The sequence below is a fragment of the Botryllus schlosseri genome, chromosome 15, assembly GCF_051294905.1.
Source record: "Botryllus schlosseri isolate E-star chromosome 15, Bs_hap1, whole genome shotgun sequence".
In the NCBI taxonomy this organism is placed as follows: Eukaryota; Metazoa; Chordata; class Ascidiacea; order Stolidobranchia; family Styelidae; genus Botryllus; species Botryllus schlosseri.
The window spans coordinates 18,825,278-18,837,677 of NC_137250.1; the positions used below are offsets into that span (position 1 = coordinate 18,825,278).

The 12,400-nt window shown below is 39.4% G+C and overlaps 2 protein-coding genes across 10 annotated transcripts in view; both read right to left on the minus strand.

Annotated features, from left to right (window-relative positions):
* LOC145456745 (protein diaphanous homolog 2-like) overlaps nucleotides 1-4,374 on the minus strand; it is a 233,324-nt gene extending 228,950 nt beyond the window's left edge. For all 9 annotated transcript variants that reach the window (XR_013920693.1, XM_080334853.1, XM_080334851.1 and 6 more), the window contains exon 1: nucleotides 4,359-4,374. The gene's annotated coding sequence lies outside the window, so the exon portion shown is untranslated. The remainder of the gene's footprint in view (nucleotides 1-4,358) is intronic.
* On the minus strand, nucleotides 1,727-8,217 carry LOC145456771 (LHFPL tetraspan subfamily member 2 protein-like). The gene is made up of 4 exons (XM_080334890.1): nucleotides 7,456-8,217; nucleotides 6,532-6,742; nucleotides 4,839-4,933; nucleotides 1,727-2,243 (listed from the first exon to the last, which is right to left on the minus strand). Exons 1-4 carry the CDS (start codon nucleotides 7,666-7,668, stop codon nucleotides 2,082-2,084), a joined length of 681 nt encoding a protein of 226 aa, XP_080191016.1. The 5' UTR covers nucleotides 7,669-8,217; the 3' UTR covers nucleotides 1,727-2,081.
* Between the last annotated feature and the right edge of the window lie 4,183 nt (nucleotides 8,218-12,400).

Below are 12,400 nucleotides of genomic sequence, written 5' to 3' on the forward strand. Positions count from 1 at the left end.
TTTCGGGTGCTTAATGGCTGGCGCCGAATGATCCTGTCCCTGCAATCAGACCCCTCCAACATAAACGCAACTGGCACAGGAAAATATCACCACCTCCCGTTAAAAATTGCTAATTTGAAATTGAACGAGTCTGATCAAAGGAGTTTTTTAATTTGGTCTGGTATGTATCAGCGATTTCAATCTTTAAAGTAGCGTCAATCTCTACCAGAGGTTACGAACAAACCGTGCTTCAACGAAGTAATAAGAATGGACACCACTTGCTCATATAGACATACTAATATTATTGATCAAATTCTTTCATTTATTCAAAGAAAATTTCCGCTCCGCGCGACTAGGTCCGAAATTCACACTGATTGTTCATAATTTTATGTCAGCGATTTAGGCTCATCCGTGCAACGATCGCCTAATAAGCTATAGTTGGCAACTGGAAGCTTCCATAGGGTATGTGTGTGTGTGCGTCTAAGAATCGTATGTATAAAGGGTAGTGATGAAATTGCCTATGGCAGGATGTACGGTTCTGCAAGATGTTCCCACGGGAGAGCTCCCCTAAAGTCATAATCCCCCCTCCCCCCAAACAAAATAAAAATAAAAATAAATTGTTTTTCTGGCTACGACCTTGCGTGCGCTCGATCTCTTGAGTGGTGACAGCTTTCTACGCAAGTCATGAAGTAACAGCAATAAATGACAACTGTCCCGTCCGGCGTCCACCCTATAGAACAGGGGCGGTCAACCCGTGGCCCGCGAGAAGGTTTAGAGAGGCCCGCGGGTTAATTCTCGAAATTACTAGTATTATCAAAAAATAAATTACCAAAACCGAATAACTAAAATTTGATTAGCCTGACCGCGAAATTTGGGATTTTGCCGACTAAAGTATCAGTTCTGAGTTCCGACGCATTGGCGTAGCCAGGGGCCAGCCACATTTTTCGCAGCTCGTGGTATATGACTATTGACTATATAATGTACAATATTTCGAGCGGATAGGTTGGGGATCCACACCAAGTCTTCATGTCATAATTGTTATTGATTTTGATGCGTATTAATATAAGTATTGTTTTCAACGTTACCTATTATCCGGTACGCTCCTATCGGAAGACTAAAAAAGGTCATCAACATTCAAGTGGCCCGCGCAATGGTTCGTAAGTCTCATGTGGCCCTTTGGCCACCCTGCTCTAGAAACTCTAACTAGTCTTGCCGTGTGGTATGAACATATAGCTCAAGATGTATAATTAATTACCCCCTGAATGTTTGATGACACCACTTCTATCAGCCCTGCCGGCAAATCTGATAATGAAAACGTATTTACAATATGCAAAGACCAATATAATGAACCAATTTCATTCATTAACCATGAAAAATTTTCGCGCTTCGCGCGAAAGTATTATCGTCCTGGTTTTCCACAATCATCGTTTGATCACGTCCGTCTGTGAGTAGAATATATATAACTATCGCCCCAGATGTTGTGTTAATCATCCAATAAGCGCCCGATTCCATCGATTTTACCTATTTTTTTCCTTATCTTTAAGGAGGGGGGGTCATTTACGTCATCGAATTTTTCGCCCCCCCCCCAAATATTTTTTTCTGGCTACGCCCTTGCTGTGTCGCAGTCTAGTGGTGTTTTGAAATGATGAAATTCTTAATAAACTGATACTGATAGCGGCTCAACAGCACAACAACAGAAAAGCGAGACCGCTTCACCCCTTAAAAACCCGTAACAACGAGACGCATACATTGACTACGGAATGTATTACACTAATCTATTTTGGCGAAAATAGAAACAATAAGTAAATTGCACAGTTGCGATAAGAAATCTGTCGGAACCGTAACGTTCCGGATACGATTCCATACAGGAAGCACCGTTTTAAATTTCATTTCAGATAATAGGCCTAGCGAACAGCGTACGATAGAGGACTATAACAGATCTGCGCATCCACGAAGAAAATCTCCGCACTGGTCGATTGCATAAGACAACGGCTACTTTCGTTACATGACTGATGAGCGCGACATTGAAGAAACTGGCGATGTCCTAAATGCCACGAGCGTGGCTTCCAGGCTTCCGACCACGGCCGACTCGCAGGTCGCCTTCATATCCCACACACGGGGTTCTTTCCGTCCATGATGTCGTTTTCGACTTTATCGCTGTCGGCCGACGCCTCGGCTTGATGAGACAGGAAGGCGCACACGAAGCTGCCGGCCATGGCGCCTAGGGCCGCGTAGAACGCCCATCCCAAGTGGCAGGAGCCCAGCTGCAAATATGTGAATCGGATTATAAGCTGATAGTACACAGGCTCGTAATGAAACAATGGCCCCCAGATGTCTTTTCATATCCGCCATACAACCGCAAATACAAACTCACGAGAGGTGGTCACTTCTACTTCAGAGCACTCAAGTAGGTTTTGCGTACCTGTGCTACTTACTCTAGTGGGAATTTATGGCGTTACTTCTACTTTTACTGAAGTAGCAACACCGACTGCTTTGGCCGCCTTGCAAGTCTGTAGCATGATTCCGAGCGAAAAACTCTTAGCTGTTTTAACAGCTGCTCCATACTTTCCCCCTCCTCATTTTACAGTCACCAAAACACCCCAAAGATCGATTCATTGAGTCGTGCAATCTCTATGCTCTATTCCGACTACAACATCGATTATTTTTCTCGTTCCCACAACGATATCAAAAGCGCGACCAAGGCGCGCTGATCACGGGCCGATCCCATGGGGAGAGTCAACTTCGGCGCCATGAAATTTAACAGGAATTCCGCAACGCATCCCCGCTGTGGTGAATATTAAATTGGGAAAAGCCAGGTTACTCGTATCTTCTGGAATTCAGGAAATAATTTGGGAGGCGCTGTCGAGATGTGTTCTTCAGACGGGACGCCATACCTGTATGCCGCCAAATGATTTGAAGGCTCTTACTTGAAATGAGACGCAGTTATCCGGTCCGATGACAAACATGATGGTAATTACATTGCGATAAACGTCATATAAGAGTAAACAATTTAACAATTGTCTCCTCAATTTCAATAAATTCCTTGAATAATATATTCGTGTTGAAATAAACCCGATTTGTGTCGGCTGACACTCGTCAGGGGTCATCGTCAACAACTAGTAGAGGATTGGAAAAAACCTTGTCTATCAACAATCGTATCGCCAAATATGATGTTAAAGTGACCGACATGAAAGATCTTTTAGATTTCTTAGATCTGTTGCTCATATCTTATGGAATTCAGGAAATAATATAGGTGTTGTCACTTGTCGGGATGTGTTCTATCGAGGTAGGATGCCATACCTGTATGGCACAAAATGACTTGAAGGCCGTCACTTTAAACACGCACAGTCGCACACGCACGCCATTACCAGGTCCGATGACAAACAGGATGATCATTACATAGCGATAAACGTCGTAAATAAGAGTCGACAATTTTCCATTGTCACCCCAATTTCAATATATCCTTTTACTAGATCCATGACTAAAAGTACCAAAAATATTGCTATTTGCGCATGACCAGCGCAGTTGGGATTCCATTCTTAATAAATTCGGTACCACCAAACAAGCCATTACAATGTATTTCTCGTAATTAGTCGAATGAGCTACATCTGTCGCCATGTATTAAATATCATGCGCTAAATCCCCGTATTCACCGAAGTCGTGTACCGCCGAAAACCATTACAATACCCGCAACTCATCCATCCGTTCTATGTCTGACAGGTGATGACCTCATTATTCGCTACGTAAACCTGAATGGATAGTCAGTTTCTGACCTGGCGAGCAATCGCAAAGAAACATGGGAGGTGTTCGTGTTCTATGTGGATCTATACCCGCACCTGATAGCCATAAAGGTGACTCAAAGAGAAGTAAAAATGCGTTTAGAAGGCACGTGAACATGCCTGGACGAGTTACAATTACATCATCGCTTTTTACCTAGATGGAAAATATAACATGATTCATGGCCTTATATTAAAGTCACGGTAATTTAATAAAAATACCCTTTCAAATTACAGCGCGTTGCGCAAAATTACTGATCGCAATATCATTTCTATTCAACTACGGCCCAAACCGACCATATTCCGAATAGGCAGAAACGGAACAGCGCTACTTCACCAAAACCTAAGCCTACATCCTGTTGGATTAAATCCTACAGTGTCCTCGGGTGATAATAAAAGTTACTGGAAGAACGTCTGTTTTGCATTACTAACAATGGGTTACGACATGAAATTACCTTCGCCGAACATGTTCATTTTCGGAAGGCGTTTGCACAAAAGTTGATACCGTAACCGTGTGAGTTACTGGTATGTACGACCCCGAGACAAGTTCCTAACTTACGAGACAGGATTTATTTAGTAATAACAATGCGTCCCGTTTGTGACATTTCTACAACCAAATCGTAGTCACAGACTCATAAATATCCAATTCCAGATTCGCATTAATCTTCAAACAACACACCGAGATTACTTCTTGAAAAGGCTCAGGCAATTAGATGTTTAATCCGTCCACATCTCTATTAAACGAGGAAACGGCCAGAAGTGACGCGATCTAGTTTCAGATGATTATTAACCGCATGCGATGAACGGCCATATTGTTAATTGACCTCAAGAGCAGCCGGGAAAACGCTACAAAAATTAAATAGCCTTTATATGTAATTAGGCTCAGTTATAATTCATGAATATCGGGGCCGTGTGAGTGCAGAAGGCCTGTCGTACATACTCAGTGTCAAATTACACTTCAATATAATATATTGTGGTAAACTTGGTGAACGCAGAAATATATATGTAACCTCCACGGCCAGATTCGCAATAACTTAGAATGACAAATAATGGGTTTTCAACAAACATGAACTTTTCCCTTACATTGAAGGCTTGTGCTTGCGGGCCGCAATCATTCTTTACTTTATCAGAACCCCATCCCGCTGGGAAGAGGACGAGACTTATAACCAGCAATAGACCTGAAAAAAAACATTGCATTGAATAAATTTAATGATGTCATAAACTTGACGAGATGATGTGCTCTTGAACATTTCTACAGATACCTTATATGGTATTAATAAGCTGCCATACGTCAATCTCTCACAGAGTGCCACATCAATTTTTATCTAAATATCTAAAATTACGGGCTAGAGATATATAGATGATAAGAGAAAAATTGTTTGAACCGCTCATTGCGTGATTCATGAACAAAACACAGTTATTTAGATTTCACGCCCAATGTCATTGACATTATTTTTACATATTTGTTCGGATATGATAGGTGTAATATAATATATTTATGTTAGTTTGTCGTGTTATTGTACAGAGTTTTGTAATATCAGACTTAGTATAAACAGATATTAGAGAAAACAGCTGACTTCCAAAGCATAACATCTGTACGCTACACCGTCTCAATTAACCTTTCTAGATTTGTGACCTACAGAGAAGGTCAATCTCATTAGTCAATAAAATATGTTTTCATCACAAATACAATATCTGAATAATATTAACACTATGAAATTTATCCTTTTTAAATGTGATTTGTGATTGAACGACCAGAAAACGTCAGTCTGTTACTTCAAAGACAAACTTTAGTCATATCCCTGTATTGGCATACTTTTAGATTTGACAGATCTATTTTGAGGTCATTACTTCATAAGAAAACATGTTACTCATTGACAGCTTCCAGACTATTGCTACATACATATGATGTGGTATCTGTGGCTAAATCCTTATCATGGCAATCCAGATCCAACAAGAATTTGCCTCAACAAATAGAAAGAACTGTTGTATAATGATGAAGTAATGGTAGGAGTAGGGTTACATGGGATCATATGCATTATTGATAAGATTATTCTATATGCAGATTAAGAGACTTCTCTAGCTTAGTTGAAAAAGCTGCCTAAAATAGTAAATATCTTAATCTTATCTTACTGATAGACTTCAAGACTGCCGAGTGCCCACATACCACATATCTACATATCTATATGCTAAACATTTGGTTATTAATAACAGATGCAAAATTTAAACACATATTGCATTCATTACTAGTATACTGATTACACTATGACATCATATCCACAAGCAATATAACCCAACCAGTGACCATATACAATAGTAGCCCACCAATACAGGATGTTATCGAAGGATGTAAATGAAACTTGATCTGGAATTAGGATGGTAATTCAACACCAAATCAAATCAACCTCCCATGAACTTTTCCTGTACAAGGCCACCATAAACTATAGATGAACCCTATCTTCAAATTTCTTGACATAACACTATCTTGTCATGGATGCGGAATTCACTAAGCAAATAATAATTTCAGCAGTCAGACATATAAATACATGTTCATGGTGTTGTCTAGGCTTGGATACAAATTCTCAACATATCCAGCAAACATTTGATCATATCACACTCGGAAATTGCACAAGGAGACTACTTCAATTACTGGTGATGCTGGTTCTCAACAAATACTAATAGATTTACACAGACAAACATTGAAGAATTCAGTAAACAAGCAAGCTGTTGACTTTCTTAGATTAATGTAAATGGATGGACATCCTTCCACACTTACCTGCTATTCCTTGCAAAAATCCAGAGACACTAAAAATACTTTTCTTTCCAAGGCTGCGGAAGCATAGGGCAGCAACGGAAAATAATGCCACGATGGCAAGTATTAAATTCGCAAGAGACATCGATATGGTCGCTATGGCCCACCAAGGCGACGCAAAATCTGACAGGCTTTGTGGATACACGCGGCAGCTTTTGGAAATTGGCTGTAGATGCTGGAAGTGAAAGCAAAATTAGAAAAAATACAGCACACAATTCAAAAACTTTTAATACCGCAAATCTATGCCTTATTAAGCCATGATTACATTGAAATTCACCATCTGCCATATTCTCAGCCGTTTGTCTAACATTGATGTTGCATGATTTAGTGTGATTCCTGATATGTACAATGTACATGTTACAAGTAGCTAGCAGACACAAATCAATTTTCCTAATTTAAAAATAGGGCATACAGCTATAAGAAGATATGGCCTCAATAAGTCCATGACCCAAGTAACTCCACGGCATGCAGATTTAACTGCAAAGTTTGGAACTATACAGTTAAATCTGAAGGCCTATGTAGTATATCCTAATTCAGTGATTCAGTGAAACATAAATATTTGAATTTATTAATACAATATTAGGAATAGGATGTTTTATATTTTTGGTACTTGATGTTTTGTGGCATCACCGACATATGATACGCATTACACATACACAAGATTTGTGCATATGCATACCATGAGCGCATGATGCAATATTGATGCATCGCTTTCATGATAATAATAGTTAATAAATATTATATTTCTTAAATTCCAAATTCAACATGTCGAATTCACAGGCATCTCATCTGTGTGCTGGTGTGTATGATTTTAAATCACCGAAATATTATTGTAAGGGGTACAAGAAATGGGAAATTTAGGTAAAAATATACAGTGATAATTCTTACTTGCTCCATGGAGTCCGTGCATCTTACGAAGAATCCTATAGCTCGCACATCATTTTCTGCGTATTGTCGTGGGGCTGTTGAATTTCCATGATGATAAGGTGGTGTTACCAACCAATACGAGCTCATGAGCGTTGTAAGCACAGTCAAACACACAGATATGCTCATAAGTGACCAAAACAGCGTCCGGAATGTCACTATTACATAACAGCACATGACGAACCCGAAACACTAAGCAAAATTAGAAACACCCAGCCTGCAATAATAATCACATAATATGATCTGTCTTGAAAAGCATTACAGTGTTAAGTGACTATGCACTCCGTCCTCCGATGAGTCCGATCTGCGTAACCGTAGACTCCACCAACAGCATATCCTCAACAGCGGCCATCATAGAATCAACTTTCCGTAGACGGACAAGTCGCAAGGACATGGTATACCTCCGCGAATTATATGTAAATAAACGTAAACGGTGAGTTCGATCGCCTTCTTTTGATAGGGAACCGCTAAGACGAGACTCGCGTATAAATATTTGTTAATCCATTCGCGATTCGCGCTTAATTATCTCTGTAACATCCCTTAATAGTCGGCCAAATGGTATTTGCGCAGCGCCCGCAGCATACGAGCAATGACAGATTCGGGAAATACCAATTAATTTACACCTGGGGAAATATTAGGTCAAGGGACCAGCGATGTAAATTACATGGACATTGAATGTCAGCACGATGAATTTCTCGACAATGTTTGTTAAAACTCCATCCTCTCTCCTTTATTTCTCATTTCATATAACATTGTAACATTTACTAGGGTCTGTCAAAACCATTCGGTAGTACTAACTGCGTATAAGCACATCCCACAAACTATCTCTGCAACATTATTGACTTGTCATCGTCATCATCACCAACATTTTCATGAGTTCAAAACACCACAAGATTGCGAAGGATAGAAGGAGAGGAAGGAATCGAAATATTCAATCATGAACAGTCAAACCTAATATTAAGAAACAGTCAAACACCGACTTTGGCCTACGCATAATAACATTTATATATATTACCCTTGTTTATCGCTTATTAGTATTCACCAGTGGTGCATATCTTGCTTATGGTGCTTAACTCGTCGACTGACTATGATATAGGCCACTAGCTGCCTCGGGCAAAATACTCGACCGGCGTGTTTGTCACAAAACATCCCCGGGCAGTTTTTCAAACTTGTTAGTAAAAATAAATCGCTTCCACTTGATTGAAAATCTAGTAATGATCTAATCACGGGACTCCCACGGGGTAAAACAAAAAGGCATAAATATTTTACGGGTAAAATCGAGCGAAAATATCAAGGTGCTGTGTGTCTCAATTCAGAAACGCACACTAGATTCTAAGACGGATGCTTGATGATTGGCTGTACTATAGACTAGTCATGCAAACTTATCATCATAAAACTACTGCGAACTCTTCAATATCACCTGAAAAACTACATGAGTTCGTGGAAGTACGCAAAACCTCATTGGGTATCAGAGGTGGTCACTGGTCAGTAACGAAGTACTTTTACTTTTTCGAAGTACGCAACTTCTCTGCATTGCTCGACTACAAGTACGGGCCTTATAATATGAGGGAGGGCACTATACCATGATATTTTCTAAAACGAGGTGTGCGAGAGATCAGAGGATAAGAATCGCACATCCATATCAAAACTATTATTTGCATTCCATGATGCGGACGAATGCTTATTCCGTCGAAAATTGACATCTCAATTAGCAGCTTTTGATAGTCCATGCGTAGTGCGTACTAATTACGGCCGTTTTCACAACTACTTACTTACTTTAGTATAGATTTAAAGCCAGTCAATTCGACTTCTACACTTCAAGTAGCTTTCGGTTACTTCTAAAAGTACTACTTGTACTCGTGCTTGAGTAGATTTTTGCGTCGCTACTTCTACTTGAGTAGCTTTCTTGACTATACTTTGATCACCTCTCTTGAGTAGCCGATGTCGAAATATTCCGTTTCCCACCAGTAGACCAGCGACTACATCGCTGTTTGACAGTGTCACAATATTGTGATGTTTGTTTCGAAATTTGCATAATCAACGTGTGAGGTAGTCTCAACACAACAGAATGCAATTAAAATTCCACGAGGGGCCATCTAATTTTCTATTAGTCGCGATAATTTGTGTATTGTCATGCCGGGAGATGTGGTACCGCTGGATCAAAAATTCGAAAATGTTCAGCCGAAAACAGTAGGGTTACCATATTTTGGAAATATAAAAAGAGGACACTTTTTCAGAAATTTGAGACTTGCAAAACCGGAGAAGAATTCTCAAAAATCGGTGAATTTTTCCCACTTTGTGATCGGTTGACTAAAAAAAAAGTGTCAGCTTTTCGCCCAGACGGAGCGTCACCTCTGTGCTAATTTACGGCATATCACTCGCATCTTGCTCTAAATATGACCTAAATTTTCAAAAAAGAGGACAAAATCTCAAAAAAGAGGACAAAAGGGCGTCCTTCGAGGACACTTTCAAAAAAGTAAAAAAGAGGACAAATCCTCTTAAAAGAGGACGTAGGCTATGGTAACCCTAGAAAACAGCAGATCTTTTGCTGGCTCAACACTTTGATACAAGCTCTACATCGCGCACATATACAGGAATATCCGTCTTTTCAAAAAATATTTATGGACGTTCAAAATTTGTTGCTTAAACGTATCATCGGTCCCACCCGGTGGGTCCAATGGCACGCGACCCGGGGACCTATGAGACATACTCTCAAAAACTCAGATGTGACAATTTTTCTTGCTCAATATTATAATCGAAGCTACAGCAAGCCAGAGAAGAATGTTAGGTCGCAACCGTCAAAAATAGAATAAATAATAGCTCAAATGTTTCCATAAAATCACGCTTCGATTAAAGCTCGAACTTATAAATTTGAGGGTACATAGGCTACATATTGCCCGAAAATCGACGTTGTGACTTCCAAATACCTCGTTATAGCGATAAAACATCATATGCAATTATTAAATAAAGAGATTCTGTACGTAGGCATGTTTCAGTTGTTGCATGATTAGTAGGCCTATGCTTGAATATTTTGCTTGATTTGGGTATTGTATCGGTCCCCACCCTACGAATTTTATACATGAATTGACAAAAGTTCCACTCAAGGAACGAATTAAATAAAATAATAGGTGCCATTATATAGCCTGATACAGGCCCTGCACTTCATATTAAAAATGATTGCTGGTTTGTTCGTGTTGAAGGTTACAAAGAAAAATGTATGCGTCGATCGAAATTTAGTTTACACCCCCCAAAACAAAAAACATCTGTCAGAGACCCCATAGGTCGCACACGTCGAAATTCTTTGTATGCCAACATGCAATTGTAGATAATTTCAGGGAGTGTAATCAGCATGGAATTATCATAGAGAATTTTAAAAGTATATTTTCGGCCCCAGTGATCCATCGGTACCACATCTCCGCCTACTTGCATAGATATAGCCTATAGGCTAAAATGTTTAGGAGTTTCGTTTCCTTCTATTACAATCTCATTCTCATCTAGCCTATACTTCATTGGCTCCCAACCTATGGGGAATTCCCCATTTGTGGTGAATTCAGGGGTCGCTGATGAGGTTCTGTGGTCTCAAATTTCACCATAATTAAGTTTTTCTTACTAAACAATGTCTGGCCAAAATATATTACAGAGAGCATATTTAAGGGGTGGATTTTAGGTTGAGGGGAATGAAGTCCCAAAACACATCAGAAGTGGCGAATGGAGAAAAAGGCCGGGAACCACTTCAGTCTACTTAATTAGGGTTACCATCAGAACTGGAATAATTACATTAATTCAGTTAAATTACAATTACAATTACTTCCTTGCATGCTTCAATTACATTACAATTACAATTACTGAATGCTAAATATATCAAATTACAATTACATGCCCCCTTTACGACAGTGAAATATTTTGTGCCTCCCTTATCGTCATATCACACAATGAAACTAGAATGTTGGCAATCCTTACATATAGTTTGATGGTATGGAAGGTTATGCTGATTGTTGATAAGAGAATTCTCCAATATTAAATTCAGACTATATACACAGAGCAATAACTATAAAATGGACGTAAATCGCACCAAGCGCGGTAAAATTCTTCAATTTACCGGAGCTTCGTGCCCCCTTTCAGATGCTTTCACTCGTGACAAGGGGGCATGCCCCCAAGTTTGAGAACCACGGGTTTAGCCTATATTGTAATTCGCTACGTTTTCTGTTGCTACTGAAGTATGCGAAACAGTTTAGCATGGCTGAATTATCTAGTTAACGAGGCACGCATAAAATACCGATGTAAATAGGCTAATTATTTTATGTTGTGATTGTCAATGTAATTGAAATTGTAATCAGGCAAAATTTTCATCAAACTACAATTACAATTACACAAAATAGAAATGCTTCATATACAATTACATGAAAAAAATTCAGCTCAATTACATATTACTATTGATCCAACTCTGGTTACCATAGGCCTATACGTCCTCCATAAAATAGCACTGAACTGACGCTCAGGCGGGAGTGGCGGGTATTTCGGGAGCTGAGCGAAAGTTGACCTTTTAAAAATTGGCTAATTTTTCAGGATTTTCCACCGGTATTCTAAGTTTGAAAATTATGACAATGTGTCCTCCTTTCCCCGATTCCAAAATATGGTAACCCTAACCTAATAGCCTACTTATGTTTGTAATTGATAAAAATTTACAATATATATACTTTTACTTATATAGTAGCCTGTAGTTGACCAAATGCGCATCATCAATAGGCTATAGCTGCGCTGACTACCTCTGCCCGTAATACGGCCTACAACAGTATAGGCCCCACACTCCAATACTCTAATTTCAAACATCTGTGTCACTGATTCAATACTAGCCTATAGGTTGTGTATACACCTCAGATTACATTTTTTGCTATATCGATTTCGCATT